This window comes from Scyliorhinus torazame, chromosome 9, assembly GCF_047496885.1.
Source record: "Scyliorhinus torazame isolate Kashiwa2021f chromosome 9, sScyTor2.1, whole genome shotgun sequence".
NCBI lineage: Eukaryota > Metazoa > Chordata > Chondrichthyes > Carcharhiniformes > Scyliorhinidae > Scyliorhinus > Scyliorhinus torazame.
In genome coordinates, this window is record NC_092715.1 from 171,015,940 (window position 1) to 171,039,204 (window position 23,265).

The 23,265-nt window shown below is 48.1% G+C and overlaps 1 protein-coding gene across 1 annotated transcript; it reads left to right on the forward strand.

Moving 5' to 3' along the window:
- Positions 1 to 1,263: 1,263 nt before the first annotated feature.
- On the forward strand, positions 1,264 to 3,103 carry LOC140429585 (growth arrest and DNA damage-inducible protein GADD45 gamma-like). Its single transcript, XM_072516792.1, has 4 exons — positions 1,264 to 1,455; positions 1,884 to 1,985; positions 2,118 to 2,331; positions 2,472 to 3,103. Exons 1-4 carry the CDS (start codon positions 1,400 to 1,402, stop codon positions 2,583 to 2,585), a joined length of 486 nt encoding a protein of 161 aa, XP_072372893.1. The 5' UTR covers positions 1,264 to 1,399; the 3' UTR covers positions 2,586 to 3,103.
- Positions 3,104 to 23,265: the final 20,162 nt, after the last annotated feature.

Here is a 23,265-nt window from a genome sequence, read left to right on the forward strand (position 1 = left end):
TTAAATTAGCAGTGGGAAATATGTTGACCTGTGGTGTTGTATCAGCTGCAGCCACTAGATGGATCATTGACACACAAAATTATGCTTATTCAAGCTGCGAATGAAGACAGTTTGATGCATTTTAATCAACAAAGCTCGAACTCTGCCCCCAGTGCAGAATTATCAAAAACATCTATTGCAAGTATTTTATAAAGCGATTTCATGTAAAAGATTAATGCACACATCTTCATCAAGGACCTAATTTTCAGGAGTGCTTTTGATAGCTCAACATTAAACACAGCAACAATATTCATCGCTGCAGGAACGTTTAAGCAGAAAATAAAGATGACAGCTGACAGAAGTTATTTTTGTTATTTGTAAATCGTCTGTTTGTTAAGTATAGAAGGTGCAGTAGTGTTTAATAAACGGGTCCAGTCCGTCTAATCAAGCAAAAGATCAGCACTAAAGAATTTTAGAACTGCCACTAAGTTTTTTTGTCCAGGCTGGAATAACCTGTAGTTAGTTTGCGTTCGATATTAGTGAGCTAAAATAACAAAAATTTCGCTAAAACTCCTCACACTATCATCCCACTACCCTCATTCAACCTCGAGCACATACACATGCATACGCACACAGACATGCACAACTCCCACTAAAGTGGCAGCTGTAGCAATGTTTCAAAGAAGAAAGGGTTCATCTGACCGGGTTCTTAATATTGCCACACGCCCAAAACTCCTCAAAATCCTTTTGTGTTCCCCATAGATATGGTAATGAGCAGCGTGTGCCGTGAATGTCTGCCTGGGACAAAAGAGACGTTTGCTCAGCTTTTTATAGCAGCTCTTCTTTTCGCTATCTGCTGCAATAACGGAAAATAATATTTCAATGTTAATGAAGATCTGGAAGGCGAATTAAGTGAAAGAATGACCTGCCATGCATATTATATAGTCCTTCAAATTTAAAAAGAATGAATATTTTTTAAAAACACGAAGTTTAGAATGTGCGATGGCGGGTTAAAAGCTGCTGAATGCAATGTTTTATCCGGAATTTGCTCTCTTTCTTGCATAATCAATAATATATTACTTTATTTAAAACCAAGCACCACCTTGCCTGGTAACAATAACAAACACGAGCTGAAACTCTTGTGCCTGGAGCCCCGCCCCACGTGGGCAGCCGGCCACCGCACAATTGACTAAGGCTCGGGCCTCTGCACCAATCGGAGGGGATGGAAGCCAGCTGGCGCCTGGTGCACTATAAAAGGAGCCGGCACCGAGCGGCCAGTTAGAGCGATCGGTGGCAGCAGCTGGGAGACAGCTGGAGCTGGTGAGAGGGGGGGAAAAAAAAACAAAAAGGAGAAAACAGACCGACTACAACTACTTGTACCTTCAAACTGCGAGCATTCCCCACAGCCTGGGATACAAATATGACCCTGGAGGAATTCAGCGGCGTTGAGGAGAAGCAAGTGGAAAGCACTGAAAGGTAAGGAGTGTGTCCCCACTATTTGGGTGCTGTGTACATTAGTTCAGGCTGCAGAGTGCATGGGGGCTTGCAGTCCCTCGCTCTCGTGTACGGGACTGTGTTTCCATCCAGTGGATGTGGTGCAGGCGAGCTCTGCTGTTTGGAACCCGCCGTCTCGAGTGATGGTGTCGGTTAGTGCGCGAGAGCCGGGTGCTAGCGGACACTGGATCCGTTTAAAAAAAACCCCAGAGACCCAAACAAAACCCGACACTTGGGCTGGCAGCAAATGACCCGCATTTTAAAATTTAAAAAAAAATCCCTGCTTGCTCCAGCTGCGCAACAGGTCAGCGCTGTGCTGCGGCGAGTCAATCTCATTTGAAAGTTCGTGTCTTTTTTTGTTTTGTGGGATTTGTCCATTAACGTGCCTTATTTTTTTGTTGTTGTTTCAGGATGCAAGTTGCTGGCAAAGCCCTGGAAGAGCTGCTGAGCTCCGCGCAACGGCAGCACTGCCTGACCGTTGGAGTCTACGAGTCTGCAAAAGTCATGAATGTGTAAGTTTCGCACACCAACTCTTTTCAAAATGCACCGCACCAAGATCCATCCCCATCACTTGTGAACACATTTCTCTGGTTTGTATTTGAGCTTCTGGTTGACCTTTGCGTATTTTGATTATTTTTTTGCAGTGACCCTGACAGCGTGGTGCTCTGCCTCTTGGCCACTGACGAAGAGGATGAAGGCGACATTGCTCTGCAAATCCACTTTACTTTAATTCAAGCATTTTGCTGCGATAATGACATTAACATCGTAAGACTGAATGACATTCAGAGACTGACCGAGATCGTCGGCAGTGCGGCTGACAACGAAGAGCCCAGGGATATGCATTGCATCCTAGTCACGGTGAGTGCTGCTTCACCAAACTTAATTGTAGCAACTGGTTTTCATGTTGAAACCTGTAACTCTTAATTGATTTATTTTGAAGTAGAAATACTTGGCAATGTGAGCATGTACCTGACTTCTTGCATTTTTATCATGTCTAGAATCCAAACCAAGACTCCTGGAAAGATCCAGCTTTAGAAAAACTTGGTGTCTTCTGTGAAGAAAGTCGCTGCACCAATCAATGGGTCCCCAACATTTCTTTTCCTGAGCGATGAAATTGTTCCATTGACTTGGTGTTGCTGGAAGTATTGTATTTTGAAGTCACTTTGTCAAAGGAAAAGTGTTGGCTTCATGGATCTGTGGATTAGACTGGTATTTTGGTCAAGTCACATGGACATGTGACCAGTATATTGCTGGTTAAGTGGAGATGGTGAGGATTGATGACCAGGACCAATGACTGCAACAAGTTGGATGAATGGACTGTTGCACATGATCACTTGGATCTGGAGTGTGAGGCAAGTGAGAAGTCTACCATGCAAACCTGCACATGCCACAGAGCCCTGTTTCTGTCAGTGGAGGAGATTAAATGATGGATAAAGATCAGCATGGACGCTGTCGGAGTCATCTTATTCTATAACTACAGTTTAACTTTAACTCTAGAATGGAATTCGGGCATCTAATTTGCAGCTCTTGAGCTCAATTTTTAATTGACGTACATTTTTTTAGAAAATGGATACTTGGTTCATTCTTCATGTAAAACCGAAGAATTACTGAAATAAAGGCTATAAATGGTTTTTGTCTATTGCTTTTGTGTGATGATCATCCAACTGACTATAAAAAGCTTAACCACTGATATCTGTACTTGCATTGATGACACTTCCACCCACAGGTGCTGCCACAGAAATTTGCTAAGTGTGTTGGTTGTAACAGCGTGCAAAATCTATGTAGAACCAGGGGAAATCCTACCTTGGGGAAACTACTCGAGTGGTAATCTTCATAATCTGTACTCTTCTATTTAACTCCAAGCTCTATATGGAAAATGCTAGGTGAGGTGATTTTTTTTTTTTTTTCTTGATCAAATTGCCTCTTGATCCTTTGGAGCTGAACATTGATTCCAACTTTTTTTTTTTTTTTTGTTTGGGTTTTATTTCCTTCTTACAGCCCTCCTTGACTGCCAAAGATGCATTGACACATTTTAGGATACAATTTCCATCCTCTGGGGACTAAGCCAACAATTTAGAAATATACATTTTTTATTTGTGCTCCAGTGTTTGGACCCAGGTTAGCAATAGTGATGCAGGTGTTTTTTTTTTTTTTTAAACCAGTAAATCAATCTTTCTGCTGCTTATCCAGCCAGGGCTATCCTATCTAATAGGTAACTAGAGCATTGCCATCTGAGCTTTGTAGATAGTCAAATATCAGTGAACTGCACTGTTAGGTGAATTAACACTGCCCTGGATTGTGAACCTGTGAAAGGTATCAGATTATTGAGCCCAAAATAAAAGGTGACTTAATTGTAATCTTAAAATATTACCTTGGATTTGGCTCTTAGCTATCATGAGATCCATATTTTAAATCATTAGATTACAACAAATGTTAATTAACTTCTGTTACCTTAAACTCCAAATAAACATAACTTGGCTCCCTAAATGAGATATCCTGAGGTTCTTTCCTTTGGACAACTGATCACCGCTTCGGTTACCAGGAGCTCACCATATGGTTCTTGGGACACAATTCATCGGGAAACACAATTTCACAGCCACCATCCTCCAGATTAAAGTATGGGCATAGGTACAGGTGCTAAAATGACACTTTCTTCCTCTTCCCCTTATCCCTGATAAACCAGCTCCTATTCATACCTGCATGGTTTCCACGTCTTAGCAAGGCTATTTTTAGCTCCAGACTCTGCTCACCTAAAATTCTCATTCATGACTTTGTTCTTTTAGGTGTGACTTTTCTTCTGCTCCGATTCCTGCCTTGCGTTCTTGGTGAACTGGAGCTCATCCAAAACTCGACTACCTGTATCCTAACTTATACCAAGTTCATCCTAACACCTGTGTTCATTGATTTGCATTGCTTCACGGTCCAATAACACAATGCTAAAATTCCCATGTGTTTTCAAATCCCTCCATGTTCCTCCTCTCTCTAAAACCTTGATCTCCAATCCAATTTTGATACCTGGTGACCAAGGCAGGCCAGCAGCATGGTTCAATTCCCGTACCAGCCTCCCCGAACAGGCGCTGGAATGTGGTGACTAGGGGCTTTTCACAGTAACTTCATTGAAGCCTACTCGTGACAAGCGATTTTCATTTCATTTCATCCCTGATTTTCATCACTTCGTTGGTGACCATGCCTTCATCAATTTAGATACTTAGTTTGGAATTCCCTTCCTACACCTTTTTGCCCCTCTGACCGATGATTTGCCTTAAAAGCTACTTTCACAAAACTTTTGTAGTTATCCTAACATTTTATGCAGCATGGTGTCAAAAGTTTGTTTGATGTTTGCTGCTGTGAAGTACCTTGGGGCATTTTATTATTCTGAAGAGGCTATATAATGACAAATTGTTGCTGGTGAAGTGCATTCTGTGCTGTTCCTCAAAAATATTCAATAAATAAATTCTTGGCCAATACGTCTTGGGGGCTGGTAAAGACCTACAAACAGCCTTCCACTGGCCCTGGTTCTTAAATCTGACTCTGGCCTATCCAAAGGAATGAAACATAAATATCAGTGTTTAATGCAGGTTGAGTAACGCAGAAAACCTCAGTTGACTTGGAAATGCACAACCTACAATGGCACACATATAACCTAAGTGTTTGCAGATACACATCCATTTAAGTGAAGCTTCCAGTCATATTGGTCACTTTGTGAAACTAAGGCCAATAAAATTTACTGAACAAGTGTGCATTCGACAGGACTTCCTATCTGCCCAGTTAAAATTGCGTCAGTTTGTAAATTGCATCTATGTACAACTATTGACATTTGTTCATGAGGCACCACTGGTACATTTGGGACTTAAGTCAGCTCCACAGTAAAATTTATAGTTGATGAACTTGTAGCAAAAACCGGACGAAAGTTGATTTTCCCAATTTTAACACACTGGGTTGGATTTAACACACTGAATCAGATCGGCTTATGGTATTTTGCGATGCATTTCACAGCATAGGCCACTGCTTCAGATTTTATGTTTCAGGGGGTCATTAAGAGACAGATGATGTCAATGTCAATTTTGAATTGATTAGAAGGAAAGAATGCTGATGCAAGTCCAATGATTATGGATTCATGATCTGCACTCTTGGGAACAGCTTTACGTTACCATTTTTCTTACAGTTGCTTCCACCATATTCGTGTCATTTGGTTGGATCTTGCTGTAAAAATAATGATATTAACAACATAGACAATCATGAATGCACAGGTTACCCAGAAAGTTCAGGGGATTAAGACATCTGAAGTGAATTATGAATCTGCCAAACCTGCTGCTCAATTTATGCTGCAGTAATTTGCTTCACACAAATAGCATCTCGCCCGTAGGCCATTATTTTTAATCAATTGCTGTATTTGCACATTAATTGGCCATTAAACTTGCCACAGAAAGTTAAGTTTGGTAATTAATAGTGTAGGTACTATGACAACAACTTGTATTTATATAGCACCTCTAACATAATAAAATGTCCTAAGGCATTTCACAGGAGCAAATGGAGAGTATCCTAACAAAAGTCCTGACTTGTATCTGGTAGGCAGTGGAAATGATTTTGGGAGTCAGGGCATGTGACACTCTCTGCCACATATATCTTTTTCTATTCTTTACAGATTGTGGCAGCACTGGCAAAGCTATGATATTAATGCCTCGAGAAACTGTTAGTGAGCTGCCATTTTGAACTGCTGCAGTCCATATGGTAAAGGGATTTCTAAGAATTTGACCCTATGCTGAAGAAGGAACAGTGATGTACTTCCAACTCCAGATAGTGTGTGAATGGAGGGGAATTTGCAGGTGACGGTGTTCCATGTACCTTCTGGCCTTAAGCTTCTAGGTGGTAGAGACTATGGGCGGGATTCTCCGTTTTGCCGGTGCCCGGGGGTTTCCTGACGGAGTGGGGCTGCCGCACAATGGGAAACCCCATTGACCGGCCGGCGTAACGGAGAATTCCGCCGGCGGGTCGGGGCAGAAAAGTGGGGCAGCGGGGCGGAGAATCCAGCCCCATGGGTTTGGAAGGTGTCGAAGAAGGATTGTACACAGCACTGCATGGTGCACACGTTGGTGGAAGCAATAAATGTTTAAGGTGATGGTGGATGAGGTGTGAATCAATTGAATGCATTTGTTCTGGATGGAGTTGAGGTCCTTTTATGCTGTTGGAGCTACATTCATCCAGGCAAGTGGAGAGTATGGCTTGTACCTTGCAGATGGTGGAAAGGCATTGGGGAGTCAGGAAGTGAATTATTCTCTGCAGAATTCCCAGTATCTTGCATGCTCTTACAGCCACAGTATTGATGTGGTAGGCCTAGGTAAGTTTCTGGTGAATGGTAATCCCCAGGATGTTGATGATGGGGAATTCCATGAAAGTAATGTCACTGAGTGTCAAGGGAAGATGGTTAGACTCTTGCCTGTCAGAGATAGTCATCGTCCTGCACTTTTGTGGTGAGTACATAGTACAACTAATTTAACTGAATTTTCAAAAGGCCTTCAGTGAGGTGCCTCATGATCGACTAAAAAAATAAGGTCAAAGAATGTGGAGTCGGGGTCAGGGGACAGAATGAATTTCTAGCAAGCTTCAAGACAAAGCAGAGATTGGAATAAAGGGTAATTATTCAGAGTGGCAGAAGGTTGGAAACAATGTTCCACAAGCATCTATGCTGGGACCACTGCTGGTCACTATGTTATGAAAGGGATATGAAGGCAGTAGGGAGGGTGCAGAGAGGATTGATAAGGATAATATTAGAAATGCCAGAGTAATACGTATTAGGAAAGGATTGACAGATTGGGTTTTGTTCTCTTGAAACAAAAAGACTGAGGGATGACTTAATAGAGGTTTTTAAAATGATGAAAGCTTTTGATAGAGTGGACAGAGAGATAAAAGGCGGAATTTAGTCCAGCTCATTGTGATGGGTAACATGATGCCCTGGCCTAATTAATCATGGGAGAGGCCGCACATCAGTCTGCCAGCAGCAGGAAAATCTCCTTTGATAAAGTTGGAGGCAAAAAGAGGCCAGCTTGCAATAGGATGTCAATTTGGCTGCCAGTGGACACCAATTACCTCTGAACTGGAATTCAGCTTTACTGTGGCTCCCAAGAGCTGCCCAGAAAAGACTAGCACAAGGTTCCCATTATCAATGAGGAACCTGGTAACTGTAAGTCCGGGGTAGGGTGGGGGGGAATTGGTGGTGGTAGGAGAAGAACCACTGAACATGAGCACCATGACCTCCAGCTCACCATCATTCATCTGTGTCCATCGTTGAATTCCTTGGAGCATTACTGGCTGCAATCACCAGTCCTGGTAAGACATGGCGCTGGCCAGAGAGGCATTTAATTTGCTTGGGCCTCCCTTCTGGAAGTGACATGGTGTTCCTACCAGCTCTCCAACTGGTGGGGGAGACTCCTGTTGCCCACAATAAATCCAGGCCAATGTTTCCTTTTGTGGTGAAGAACTTAAACGGAGACCATCAATATGTCAATGACACCTTTCATCACTTAGTGGACAATTGAGAATAAGCTGATGGACCAGTCTGCAACGACCTTCTGAAAAGTACCTTATCTAGGCCCACTACCCCACCCTATCCCTGCAACCCCACCCAACCTACACATCTTTGGACACTAACGGGCAATTTACCATGGCCAATCCACCTAATGTGCACATCTTTGGACTGTGGGAGGAAACCGGAGGAAACTCACGCAGACTCAGGAAGAACATGCAGACTCCACACAGACAGTCACCAAGGTTGGAATCAAACCCGGGTCCCTGGTGCTGTGAGGCAGCAGTGCTAACCAGTGTGCCACCGTGCCACCCCCTGATTAATGCAGAACCCTAGAGGTAAAACGACAACGAGTCCCCATCCCCTAAAAATAAAACTCAACAGTGCAATGTACAAGCCCCAACTTCACCCAGAACAAACGCCCACCAACAGGCCCAGGCACAACTTCAAGCCCTCCCCAATATTACAAAAATCCCGTACAAGAACAAATACAGATGAACTTAACGAAGAGCAAACAACAAACTCCATTGTCTTCAAGCACTTTAGTTCACCACCAATCTGTGCTTCTTGACAAACTCATTTGCATTCTCCGGTGCATTGAAATAATCGTCTCTGTCCTTGAAGGTTACCTGAAGACATGCCGGGTACCCTACACCAAACCTCATGTTGCTCTTATACAGCGCAGCCTTGGTCTTATTAAACTTTGCACACCTTCTCGCCAGCTCTGTCCCAGTGTCCTCTTACATTCTGATCAAATGGCCCTCCCATCTACAATCATGATGGTCCTCGCCCACCTCGACACCTGCTCCTTATCCAGGTATCGATAAAATCTGACTACGATAGCACAAGGTAGCTCCCCCGATCTGGGCTTTTGCCTCAGCGATCTATGGGCCCAGTCCAACTCAGGAGGAGTCGATAAGACCCTCTCCCCCACCAATGTTCCGAACGTCTTGGATATATAGTCTGTGGAGTTGGAGCCTTCCAGGCCTTCCAGCAGCCAGACAATCCTTACGTTTTGCCGTCTTGAGCAGTTGTCCGGATCGTCAAACTGGGCATTTAGTGCTCTCCGCTCCTCAGCCAGTACTGCCTTCTCTGCCTCTAAGGAGGCAATCCGTTCATTGTGGTCAGAGAGCGTCCCCTCCACCTTCTGAAATGGTGCCCATGTACCTCTCTCTGCCAGTCCGTCTTGTCCATAGCTAACTGAATTGGGGACAAAGTCCTCTCCATTACCTTCTCCGGACCCTCAGCGACTTCTGTCCCGACTTCTCAAATTCATCGGTCAAGAAGCTAACCAACTTCCTGGTCATCTACTGAGAGGCCACAAACTCAGCAGAAGCAGCCACCAATTTCCTCCCTGCTGCGATCGACGAACGTTTGATTCCGACAAAGATTCCTTGCCCTGCTTTGATCTACTTCTACCAGACATTACTTGAACGAAAGGGCATTATTCCGGCAAATTACACCAATCTCCTCCAGATAAGCGCTCATAAATGGGCAGAAATGGGACAAAAAACAAATACCCTGGAGGGAGCCACTGCGAAAGCGACTGCTCACCACATCGCCACCACTGGAAGTGGATGTAATTATTGTTAATCCAGTAACAAGCAAACTCTCTGGCCCGGCAACAGTCTGATTTAAACTATGAAGTTTGATTCCTTCAGGAATTGTTCTTAGAGAAATAAAAATTGTGAAATCTTTCTTTTTTTTTTTTTTCCTTACTTTTCCATCCCGTCTCCTCTATCTCTTACTCCAATCCTTCTTTCTCTCTCTCTTTCTGTTTTGGTGCCTGATTTGACTCTAAATCACTCATTCTACTTCACCCTCTTTCTCAGCTGTCTCACCTTTTTTTCTCAATCCTTAAATCTTATTGCTTAAGGAGATACAGCACGTCATTCACCAATGCTCCAGATTCTCTGTTGCTCTCACCGCACTGTTATTAACTCAAATGTCCAGCAGGTTACATTGTGAGGTGCCCCGCTAAAGCTAGTTCAAGTTTATTATACCAAACCTCTTGGAGTACTTCCAAATAGACTTAAGCTGTGGGTATCCTTTCCTACTCCTGGTTTAATGTCTGTGTCTCCAGCAATGTCCAGATGAGATGGGGAAGTCTGTTTTTAGAGATAATCCTGCCTACCACGATTTGACATTGGACAGCATAGATGCCGGACCTTAGCATTTTTTTTTGTAAAGACACAGATCATAATTAGGAAATGGCTACTTGATTAACATTTTGACACCATGAACTATATAATAATTAGCAAGTTATATTTTCTCAGGCTGATGCCTTAGTTTGCTTTTATCATGAAGTATTGAATGTCTTTGAAAATCAGATCACTTTATGTGTGAAAACAGAATGTACTTGCAAGAAACCAAAAAAGCACAGACACAGCAATTAGATTTTTAACTGTCTTAAATTGGCAGGACTGCTGAGTTATCTCAGAACTAAACAATGTCCTGCTCAGCACCTCCTGGGTATATGTATCAGGAACCGTGTGTCCTGAGGCACACAGCAAGTCTGGTATAGAGTACAATTTGTTTTGCCATGTGTCACTCACTTGGCAGAGAGTGAATAGGCCTTCAAGGGGGTTATGATTTTCCAGTACTGTATTACCAAGTGACTGAAAGAAAAACAAATGGTTCTTGAGGTTTAATTAAGTTCCTGCTTGATAATAAATGATAAACTTCATCCATTTCTTCCGACAGAACTTGTGGGCAATAAAATAAGAATTTAGGCTTTCTTCCTCGGTTGTCATTTCCCATGTTTTGATGTTTGGTGCACCAGACATGCTTATTGAGATGATCAAAGCCTTTTGTTATGGTTACAAAAATGTTATGTGCAAACCACATTCTAAACATAGTAAAAAGTTTGAAGGTATTTTGTTTTGAGTGCATAATTCTGTCTTTTCAAATAACTGCAAACTTCTCAAAAAATCATGTTGGGTGTAATAATTATTTTAGAAATGCAGCATCCGAGCATACAAATTAGGAGCAGGGGGAGGCGACTTGGCCCCTGGAGGCTGGTCCACCCGCCATTCAATACGATCATGACTAATCTGATTGTAACCTCAACCCCACATCTCCAACTATCCCCGATAACCTTTCACCCCCTCGCTTATCAAGAGTCTATCTATCTCTGCCTTAAAAATATTTAAAGAATCTGCTTCCACTGCTTTTTGAGGAAGAGAGTTCCAAAGACTCAGGACCATTTGAGAGAAGAAAGTTCTCCTAATCCCTGTCGTAAATGGGCGACTTCTTCAGCAGAATTCTCCGCCTGCGGGATCATCTGGCCAGTCGGCAGCACACCCAAGCCCATGGGGTTACCGGCGGCGTTGGGTGGCCACAATGGGGAACCCCATTGGCCGGCTGGAGGAACAGAGAATCCCATGGCTGGCAGAGTGTGTGTGGTGGTGGGGGGGGGGGGGGGGACGCCGGCAAAAGCAGCTGGCGCACCGGAGAATCACGCCCCTTATTTTTAAATATTGAACCCTAATTCTTGATTCTCCCACAAGGGGAAACATCCTCTCCACATCCACCCTGCCAGGACTCTTCAGCATCTTACATGTTTCAATCAAGTCGTCTCTTACGCTTCTAAACTCCAGAGGATACAACACCAGCCTGTCCAACCTTTCCTCACAAGGCAACCCGCCCATTCCAGGTATCAGTCTAGTAAACTTTCTGTGAACTGCTTCCAAAACATTTACATCTTTCCTCAAATAAACAGGCAATTTCACTGATGTTAGTTGAACCAGACAGTTTTCATATAGAAAGTGCAGTTTCATTTGTTTGTACTCAAGTTGAACAGTGGTATAAATTGCAATTCCAAAATATGTCATCAAGATGAAAATGACAGCGATCTTCTCCCTCCTTAAATGAAAGAAAAGCTTGCCAATCACTTCTATGTGATGCTAGTTCTCCTTGTAGAGTTTTAGAACGCACTACAAAATGTTAAATTTCAGCTCAATTTATATATGCTTCCTTGCCAGTTTTGTTCAGTGTTTGAAGTTCTCAAAATCATCCTTTGTTTATTGGAATCAAAAAATGAATTAAACATTGCAAAACTGTTATCAACAGCCTTACATAAAATACTTAAATCAGCAATTTTAAAGACTTTCCTCTCTGCTGAGCAATGCAGCCACACGTAGGGATAAGAAAGGACTGTGACTCCATTGTTCTGAGCACACACAAGCTATTTCATATTATGAAGGAATTACACAATGAGCAGAACAGTGTTTTCCTAAATTGGCAACTAAATACATCTTCCGTATGATTTTATATGTATTTATTAATTCCGCATTAACATTCACAATCATTTTTTGTCTTCAAAGCTAAAGATTCTGCATTGGTTCAAAAACCCATACAGCTTTGTCATTATAAGTTACAATAACTAGTATTGTGAAGCATGCAGGTCTGGCTTGCTGTTATCCATGGACTTTATGAATAGTTAACCAGTGAATGTCAGCATTATAACCTAAACACTATGGCACATGACTTATTGATTCCCCAGTGTTGCATTTAGGGGGTACCCTAATAATGCACTGTGGAATCCCTCCAGGATTCCCATGTAAGTGTTACCTTCCTCTGGACAATTGTGCTGGGCTGGAAACCATCCGACAGAAGCGATTTAAATCACTAACTTTGGATGGTTCTGCCAGTTTTACCCTGATAGTTACTCTGAAAGAGTTAGAGGAAATAAAAATCACTTCTAACTCCAAAGTAACTACTTAAAAAAACCCAGACCCAGCCTGTACGAGTCACTCCCACCCCACACACACGACCCCCCAGGGGGCCAACCATAACACTCCCACCTGCCAAGCCGCCCTTCCTGACCCTCCCCCTCCCTGCATCCCCGGTCTGGCCTGACCCCCCTCCCCCCCACCCCAACCTCCTGATGCAGCCAGTGCAATGCCCCCCCCCCCCACCCCGCCCCCTGCTCCTTACCGAACTGACTCCCCCCCTCTGGTCCGATCACCCCTCTTCGGTCCGACCCCCCTTTCCCAGACTGATTCCCCCACTCCGTGTCTGATCCCCCTCCCTCCTCCCCAGTCTTAATTGAACAGAAAATAGGAACACAGCCAGTTAGCAGGCCTCCTCATGTAACATTGCTCCAGCAGCCCCAAGCGGCCATTTGTAGCCTTGGGTGTCACATATGGTTCTAACACCGAGAACTGGTGGAAATATTTAGCCCCATGAGGTTGACAGTTAAACCAAAATTAAAAACAACAGGCAGGATTTTCCACACAATCTGCCAAATGTTTCACGGCAGTGGAGGTGGTTCACCATTGGCCAGCAGCGGAACCTTCTGGTCCTGTCATTGTCAACGGGGCTGCCCGTTGAATGCACCCCTCACTGCCGGGAAACATGTGGTGGGGTTGCACCGTCAGTGAGACTGGAAGATACCTCTGCGTGAATGGCCAGAAAACTCTGGCCAATATGTGCAGACTTTTACTGATCCCCAGATGGCGGGAAATAATATAATCTCTTTAGAGACTGATACTTGTAAGTTTGAATTTCTCAAGTTAACAGCTGAAAGAATGACACGTTACAATTTCATATTTAGCGCTAACAAATTACTAAAACACTCTTCGTAAACACTGTGGGTGAGATCTCCCAGTTGCCAGCGGGATCTTCCAGGTCCGGTGATTGCACACCGCTTCCACGGGGTTCCCAGCGGCATGCCGTGGATTCAGTGGGAAATCCCACTGACAACTGCAGGATGAGAAGATCCCACCACTAGCCAATAACGGGCTACCTTCCACTGCTGAGAATTATGCCGAGGGGAGGCCAGAGGATGTCTCCTATTTTTATTGTTGGAAGCTTACATCTTAAACAACAGAAAAGTGATTCTCCATTTAACTTTTTGCATAATCACAAATTACCAGCTTGGTTTTACATCACACCGTCCCTTAAACGAATATTTCATCCTTCAGAACCCAGTATAATATCATTCTCAGCTCCCAACGACTTGTTTCCCCTTTAACTTTTCTAGTCAGGAAACTTCTAATCCCAGAACTGCTTTTACTGTGAGGGCTATTCTGTAGTTACTTTCCTCTGCTCCAAGCAAGGCAAATCTTCCAGGCTTCTTTAAATTTTCACAAATCTAGTTTTCAAATTGAGGGCAAGCACACACCTACATTCTGCATTTTCTCAGCTTAAGATGAGAAGCATGCCTGCTTCTCTTACTCTTTACCTCTCAGATGACTGCAGACCCCACAAGACAAAACTGCAAAACAGCTGTCTGTCTGCGATATTCATGAGTGGGCATTAGTGGGCAGCACGGTAGCATTGTGGATAGCACAATTGCATCACAGCTCCAGGGTCCCAGGTTCTATTCCGGCTTGGGTCATTGTCTGTGCGGAGTCTGCACATCCTCCCCGTGTGTGCGTGGGTTTCCTCCGGGTGCTCCGGTTTCCTCCCACAGTCCAAAGATGTGCAGGTTAGGTGGATTGGCCATGATAAATTGCCCTTAGTGTCCAAAATTGCCCTTAGTGTTGGGTGGGGTTACTGGGTTATGGGGATAGGGTAGAGGTGTTGACCTTGGGTAGGGTGCTCTTTCCAAGAGCCAGTGCAGACTCGATGGGCCGAATGGCCTCCTTCTGCACTGTAAATTCTATGATCCACGAGCTACTAGAGAAGCCTGTAAGTTAACCTCAAAAATGGTTCCCTCTATCCTCTCTCCCATGGCAATGGGAAACACATTTGGCTGGATTCTCCATTATTGGGACTATGTCCCCACGGCAGCGTCAAAACGGTAGAGTTTTACGCCTGAAAATCCTGGATCAAAGGGAAGCAAATTCCCAGCACTGCAGGGGGCTAGCAGGTACCCGGAGTAGGTCTCGCAGCTTTTGCTGCAGATATGGGCCCCCGCACTTCCGGGCCAGAGGCCGCACATGCACACGGCGGTGGCCTCCAGCGGCCGCGCCGTGCTCCATGGCGGCCTTGGACCGCAGAGCTAGACCAACAAAAGAGACACCCCGATCGGCCGCAGGCCTGACCCTCAAACCCGCACAACCATTCCCCAGCCGCATATAAGGCCCCCCTTGGCCTCCGATCCGCCCACCCCCGACCAGGGATGGTGGAGTGGGCCTCTGGCAATGGCCCCAGGCAGCGTGGCGTACTCCCCGAGTACGCCGCGCTTTTTGGGGCCCATAGAATCGGTGAACCGGCGCCAGTCCCGATTTCTTGCGGGAACATGGATTATCCGTCCCCGCGCCGGTCGCGATTTCGGCGCGAGGGTGCGGAGAATCCAGCCCAGGAGCTTTGTATCTAGGTAGAAAGACTGATTTGTTATTTTTGATTTAAATTCCCTTTATAAGTAAATGGATAGTTTACAACCAAACTGTTTATAACACAATACATATAATACTTTTCTGGTACTTTGGGAGACTTAGGGACTGTTTATGGTATACTCAGAGACTGAAATAATTGTCTCCAAGCATAAATACCTTGCTTCCCGTACCAGCCTCCCCGAACAGGCGCCGGAATGTGGCGACTAGGGGCTTTTCACAGTAACTTCATTGAAGCCTACTCGTGACAATAAGCGATTTTCATTTCACCTTTGACTCTCCAACAATCAAACTAACCAGGCTTATTGTAAGGCAGACTTTGGGACAAGTCGCATTGCCACCTTCATGTACCCTAAATTTAAAGCCGCAGTCCCAAGATATAATAATCTTGGAAAACAAACAATTGTCACAGAATGAAGGTGGTGGGACACTGGCAAATTACCGAGGAGCATGGTCAGGACGGCTCCCTGCCACCATCCCACCACCAGTGTATTTCCCAGTGAGGTATTCTCTGAAGAGGCAGGCAGCCCTGATCTGCAAATTCAAATATCCTATTAAGGGCCATTTTGTGGTTGTAAAATGGCTGATCTGGGTCCAAGTGTGGGATCACTGCCTATTTCTCGGCCCAAATTTCCTGGTCAATGTTTCTGCATAAATGCATATCCCAAATTATTTAGAGCCAAAATAATACCTATTAATATCAAGTTAATATTCATTCACATTTGTCCATCTGCTAGAATTAGGTTTCACATAATACTTAAGACACCATGTTGATGATAGGAATATCCCTACATTAGAGGATATAGCCTGATGAAGTTCTATTCAATTTCTGCTTACTCTTTAATTTTTATAATTCTTAATAATGCTCTTAAATAATGGAAAAACAAAGATAAAAGGTCATCACACATTTCTATACAAAATAAAAGATTATTTTGATATTTGTCAAAATGTGATGATACATAAAGATTGCATTGTTTAATCTGTAATTGGTGATCATTGGTTGATTGATATTAAAGATTTGCAAATGATAATTTTTCTCTAAAATGGCCTATTTCATGTTTGTCTTTTTCAAGTTTGTTTTCATTTAACTGTCTGAATTTATAAATAGTAATGTACATTTTGATTTGACTACAGGCATCTCTAGGGTTTTACTTGAGTTGTCCATCATTCTTTGGCCCTGTGGCAGGCCCATATGCTGTTCAAGAAAGAGAAGGCTACTGCAGGGAGTTTGCTATCAATCACTCCACCTCCATCTGGAAGCTCTGGCATTGTCTCAAGCATTCCTCCCAACCCAAATCAGACAGCTCCTCATTCCTGGAGAATTGTGACTGGGATGTTGGATTTTATTAAATAATGCTGCATATTCTTAGACAACAATCAGTTATGGCAAAAAATAATGTAGGAGGGTTAACAGACTGTGGTAAGAGACTTTCACCAAGGAGACCCTTTGTGTAATACAATATTTCGTCGGAGAACAAAGAAGTGGTGACCTGTGTTTTGAGTATGATTCGTGATGATCATTGCATGCCAAGTTTATACAGACAATATTCATTATAAATTAGGGTATAGGAATTTATCAGAGACTCTAAGAACATAGTGTATGATTTTAAAACAGTAACTGAATATAATTCCTATGATTTCCCAACCCTTTTTCTCTTCTCCACATTCAGTTCACATGAAGATCATGGGCGGGATTCTCTGACCCCCCGCTGGGTCGGACCATCACCGGGGGGGCGGCGTGAATCCCGCCCCCGTTGGCTGCCGAATTCTCTGGCCCCCCAAAAATCCCGTAGATGTGAATCGCGCCGCCCGCCTCGGAGAATGGCGAGGACCATCACTTCGGCGTAAATGAAACCACCTATTTAACGGCGTCAACCAGCGCGGAGGTAGGGCTCGGCATGGGGTGGCTGCAGGAGAAGTGATGGCACGGCCACACTTGGTGGGGGGGGGCACAGGACCCGTTGGAGTATGCATGCGGGGGGGGGGTTTGAGGAGGAAGGTGGGTGTTGGGGGGCGTGGCCGGGGATGAAAGGGCTCGTTCTGGGGAGGGAGAGGGGGGTGGGGGGTGAGTGCTGGGGAGGAGGGGGCAACTGCCGGGGAGGAGAGGGCGAGTGGGATGGTGTGGGGGGGGGGGGGCGTGCTGGGGAGGGGGGTGTTAGGGGGCGCGTGCCGGGGAGGAGAGGGCTCGTGCTGGGGAGGCGGGGGGAGAGTGCTGGGGAGGGAGGGCGAGTGCTAGGGAGGAGCGTGCGGGTGCTGGGGAGGAGAGGGTGCATGCCGGGGAGGAGAGGGCGAGTGCCGGGGAGGAGAGGGCACATGCTGGGGAGGCAGGGGGAGAGTGCTGGGGAGGGAGGGCGAGTGCTAGGGAGGAGCGTGCGAGTGCTGGGGAGGAGAGGGTGCATGCTGGGGAGGAGAGGACATGTGCTGGGGAGGCGGGGGGAGAGTGCTGGGGAGGAGAGGGTGCATGCCGGGGAGGAGAGGGCGAGTGCCGGGGAGGAGAGGGCACATGCTGGGGAGGCAGGGGGAGAGTGCTGGGGAGGGAGGGCGAGTGCTAGGGAGGAGCGTGCGGGTGCTGGGGAGGAGAGGGTGCATGCTGGGGAGGAGAGGGCGAGTGCCGGGGAGGAGAGGGCACATGCTGGGGAGGCAGGGGGAGAGTGCTGGGGAGGGAGGGCGAGTGCTAGGGAGGAGCGTGCGAGTGCTGGGGAGGAGAGGGTGCATGCTGGGGAGGAGAGGACATGTGCTGGGGAGGCGGGGGGAGAGTGCTGGGGAGGGAGGGCGAGTGCTAGGTGAAGTGTTGGGTGCTCTGCCACATAGATGAACCAACACGGTTGTGAATGGTACAACGCAGTTTTATTCCAAACATCTACTTACATTGGTAAACTGTTTACTGAGGTTCGATCATGATCCTTGATTCTGTGGACCTATTCCTAATTCTATCTTGTGGCGGGGGGGGGGGGGGGGGGGGGGGGAGGGTATGGGCAATGTTGTCTATCCCCGCCACCCCCTGCAGGCCGTTATGTTTGGCCATCACCCAGCGATGTTGGCCGCCGTGGCGGGAGCCGCACTTCTACATGTTGCCCTGGGAGCAGGAGCAGGAGCGTGCCAGGGTGCCAGGGAGGCGGCGGAGGCTGCCGCAGAGGAGCGTGCTGCAGTGAGGTAGGTGGCAGGCGCCTAGGCTGGAAGCGCTGTTTGAACAGCTTCCAATTAACGCCGAGGTTTCCAGCGACTTGCAGCGGCTGCGGTGTGTTGACGGTGTCCATGGCGCAGGATGGCAGATTCCGGAGGATCTGTAGGTAGGTACCAAATTCACTCCTGGTACTATGATGTGTTGGGTGCTCTGCCACACAGATGAACCAACACGGTTGCGAATGGTACAACGCAGTTTTATTTCAAACATCTATTTACATTGGTAAACTGTTTACTGAGGTTCGATCATGATCCTTGATTCTGTGGACCTATTCCTAATTCTATCTTGTAGTGGCACTCAGCGCATGGTGGATGTCTGAGTGGCCTGCAATGAGCTCTGTGCCCTGAGCCGTCTCCTGCTCGAGTGGCCAGGAAGTGTCGTGTTCCCTGTTTTGTACTGTGTATGCTCTTGCCTGTGATTGGCTGTCGTGTTGTGTGTGATGATTGGTCTGTTGATCTGTCCATCAGTATGTATGTATGTGCTGTGATATTTACATGAATATCATGACACTAGGGAGGAGTGTGCGAGTGCTGGGGAGGAGAGGGTGCGTGCCGGGGAGGAGAGGATGCGTGCCGGGGGGGGGGGGGGGGGGGGAGTGCCGGGGAGGGTGTCTGCCTGGCAAGGTGCCAGCTTCCAACAGTCACGACCATGCAGCCAATGGCACCTGGCTGCAGGCGGGGGGGGGGGGGAGGGTATGGGCAATGTTGTCTATCCCCGCCACCCCCTGCAGGCCGTTATGTTTGGCCATCACCCAGCGATGTTGGCCGCCGTGGCGGGAGCCGCACTTCTACATGTTGCCCTGGGAGCAGGAGCAGGAGCGTGCCAGGGTGCCAGGGAGGCGGCGGAGGCTGCCGCAGAGGAGCGTGCTGCAGTGAGGCAGGTGGCAGGCGCCTAGGCTGGAGGGCCACCTGCCCGACAGGACGAGGAGGAGGAAGAGGAGGAGGTGGTGCTGCCATGGCAACGGAGACGCCCGATGAGGTCCCGTGTGTACCAGCCCCGCTCGTCATACCAGCACCTCACGGACCGGGCATGCGGGAGGAGACTCCGGATGAGCCAGGAAACCGTCGCCCCTATCTGCCACCTGATGGCACACCTGGCATCGCGTGGCATTGGGGGAGGACACTCTCTACCCGTGGCCGTCAAGGTTACGGTGGCCCTGAACTTTTATGCCACGGGGTCATTCCAGGCGCCGAGTGGGGACCCGTCCGGCATCTCGCAGGCAACGGTGCACCCGTGCAGTGACAGACGCCCTACATGCCATTGCGGACCGGTACATCCAGTTCCCTGTGGACCGGGCCAGCCAGGATGCCCGGGCAGTGGGATTCACTGCGGCAGCCAGGATGCCCATGGTCCAGGGGGCAATCGATGGGATGCACGTCGCCGTGTGGCCACCTGCGGATAACAGGGCCGTGTTCATGAATAGGAAGGGGACCTATTCCATGAACATTCAGGTGGTCTGCGACCACTGCATGATGATCCTGCACATCTGCGCCCGGTACCCGGGCAGTGTACATGAAATGAAATGAATGAAATGAAGGGGCCCACCCTCTACCCAGACCGTCCCTGCATGCGGCCGTGACACTGCAGCGCATGGTCCCGTCGTCTGCCCGGGGGGTTGGCGAGGGCGACCGGGGGGGGGGGGGGGGTCACACTCACCTGAGGCAGTCATTCTATCACCCCTCACACACCCACTGGTGCTCACCTCACACCACACCCCCGCACGCATCGGACAGAGCACAAGCGCAGCTTCTGAAGGTGTGAAAGTGATTTTAATGACAAACAGTTCATACACGTGCCTCAGCCCCTCTAACTAATCTGTGCCCTGCACCCGTGCCAACTTACTCAGTGTCTAATTTTTTTGGCCTTACGGGCCCTTTGACTATGTCTAGGTGGTTCCCCAGACGGTACAGCAGAACTGGAGGTGGACTCCTGTGCTTCCTGCCCTGTGACTAGGGACCCTTTTGGCGGCCGTTTCCTGAGGCGACCCGGCCTAGATGGGCCAGGCTGCGGCTCGGGCGACTGGGATGGCGAGCTGCCAGCCTGTCCTGCCCGTTGCCCACCAGATGCACCTGATGTCATAATATCCACTCATATATAATGCGATGCAAACAGGCAGTGATTGACACACAGGGTAACCAATGACACACATGACACAGAACAACCAATCACCAGACAGGACACCACCACTATAAAGCCCACAGGGCATTAAGACTCTCGCTCTCTCACAGGACACAGCTACTGAGATAGTTAGAGTGCACAAGCCAGTGAGCACCATCTCCATGTGGTAGAGAGTTAGTCTGGTCAAGCCAGTAGGAGGTTATCAGTTAGATTAATAGAGTGTCAACTCACAGCAGACTATGTACAGCAATCAGCAGTTCAATAAAACAGTGTTGGACCATCTCCTGTGTCAGAAGCCTGTTTCTAGTTTCACTGCATCCAGTTGCAGTCAACGTTGAACCAACTCACTTAACACATCACCTGGGACGGAAGGGGGGGAAGTCTGAGGCGTTGCGGTGTTCCAGGACCTCCCGTCCAGGGGGACCCGGAATGGGCCCCAGCACCTCCTCCTCCCTCGGGTTGCCCGATGGCCCCCGGGCTTCTACATGGGTCAGGGATGCGAACGGACCGAGCATCCAACGCTTCCCTGACACCTGGCGCTGCCAGTCCTGGAGGCCCGCCCTGGTATCAACAAGGGTCTGCAAGTTTGCAGCCATGGAGCTCAGGGAGTTGGCCATCCCTGTCTGTGTCTGGGCAACGCCGGTCAGCACCTGGGCAATGGCGCCAATGCCCTCAGCGATGGCCTGCTGAGACTGGGCCACGGCCTGCAGAGACTGCGCCATTGCCTACTGGGACTGCGCCATGGCCTGCTGAGACTAGGCCACGGCTTTGAGCGCCTCTGCGATCTGCTGCTAGCTCTGGCTCATGGCTTCCTGTGAGAGGGCAGCCATGTCCTGGGCCACGGACGCCGCCCGCACAGAACACCTCAGGCCTTGCATACTGAGACCCATGTCTGACACCGTCGCATCCACCGCGGATGCCACCCGTGCGGTTTTAGCCTGGGTGGCTCGCATGACCGGCACCACTCCCTGCTCCTGCACGCGAGTGGACTCCACCACCTGTGTCTGCAGCTGCCACAAGCCGGCCTGTCATGATATTTAGATCAGCATAGCATGGTGCAATCAAACACACACTGATGGACATGCAGTAGGACCAACCAACACACACACAATATCGCAGCCAATCACCAGTGAGAGCACACGCACTATAAAAACAGGGGACACTACAGTTCCCGCTCATTCCAGCAGCAGCCAGCTCAGAGCACCGAGCTCAGAGCCTGCCACTCAGAAATTCACCATGTGCTGAGTGCCTCACCCAGATAGTGATAGGACAGGGTCCACAGATTAGCTGGTAATGCACGTACCCAAGTTAGCAGTATGCTGTTACAGTCGAGTAGTTAATAAATTTGAGTTACACCATCTCCAGCCGTGTTGGATCATTTGTACATCAGAACACCCAACACGACATGATACCAGAAGTAGACGCAAACCAGCGCCTGTGAGACCTACCTGCAACGTATCAGCAATCCGCCGTCCTGCACCATGGAGAACGTCAACCCGCCGCCGCCGCTCCGAATCACTGGCAATCTCGGGGTCAATTGGAAACTGTTCAAGCAGCGCTTCCAGCTCTTCCTCGAGGCCACAGACAGGGAGAATGCATCGGACACCAGGAAGATTGCCCTTCTTCTCTCCACGGCGGTGCAACACGCCATCCACATCTTTAACTCCCTTACATTTGCGGACGGCGAGGACAAAACCAAATACAAGACGGTGCTCCTGAAGTTCGACGAACACTTCAGCGTTGAAGTAAACAAAAGCTTAAAAAAATACCTGTTCCAGCAGCGCCTGCAGGGTAAGGACGAACCTTTCCAATCCTATTTAACACACCTCCGCATCCTCGCGCAGACCACCTCTGACTCCATGATACGCCACCAGATAGTTTTCGGAGTCATGTCGGACACCCTGCGCCAGCAGCTCCTTCGGGTCAAGCAACTCACCCTGGTGACTGCCGTCGAGACCTGCGTCCTGCATGAGAACGCCACCATCCGGTACTCACACATCCAGGCGGCCGAAACGGCGCAGGACGGGCCCCACGAGGCGGAGCGGGTCCAGACGATCGAGTACCTCCCGGGCCGCGGCCTGGAGGAGGCCGGCCGTTTTGCACGCTTTCCGAGGCCTCCCGTGCTTGTACGCGTCAAAAGAGGGGACACTGACGCAGAGGAATGCGATGCGCCGGCGCGTGCTACGCAAGACCGCACTGTGCATGTGCGGTTGCGCAACGAACACACTGACGTCACAACGTGCGGCAACTGTGGCTCCGCCCATTTAAAGCGGCAATGTCCTGCCAAAGCACGACAATGCCTACGCTGTGCCACTATGCTGCCTGCTGTCGAGCAGCTCACCAACTCGTACCCATTTAACCAGCCTCGCAGAAATGTTCGGGCAATTCAACCCACGTTCACCGAGTCCGATCCCGACATCACACAGACCAGTGACACCGAGGACTGGGAGCCCTTCCGCGTTGCTGTCATCAACAAGATCAAGCTGTCCCCGAGTCGAAAGCACCAGCCACTGTCAGTGCACACCATTGATCCGGACGACGAGTGGTGTGCCACCCTGACGGTCCAACTGATCCCAGATCAGATTCCGCCTGGACACTGGTGCCTCCGCCAATCTCCTTGCATGGTCAGCATTCCAGACCCTGAAGGTTAAACCACCTCTTCTGCCATCCAACTGTCAACCCGT

What these genes read in the sequence shown, in the direction of transcription:
- LOC140429585 (XM_072516792.1), top strand. Translation starts at nt 1,400, where the DNA reads ATGACCCTGGAGGAATTCAGCGGCGTTGAGGAGAAGCAAGTGGAAAGC. An exon ending in CAAGTGGAAAGCACTGAAAG is followed by an intron (nt 1,456 to 1,883) that starts GTAAGGAGTGTG and finishes TTGTTGTTTCAG; the next exon opens with GATGCAAGTTGCTGGCAAAG. An exon ending in TCTGCAAAAGTCATGAATGT is followed by an intron (nt 1,986 to 2,117) that starts GTAAGTTTCGCA and finishes ATTTTTTTGCAG; the next exon opens with TGACCCTGACAGCGTGGTGC.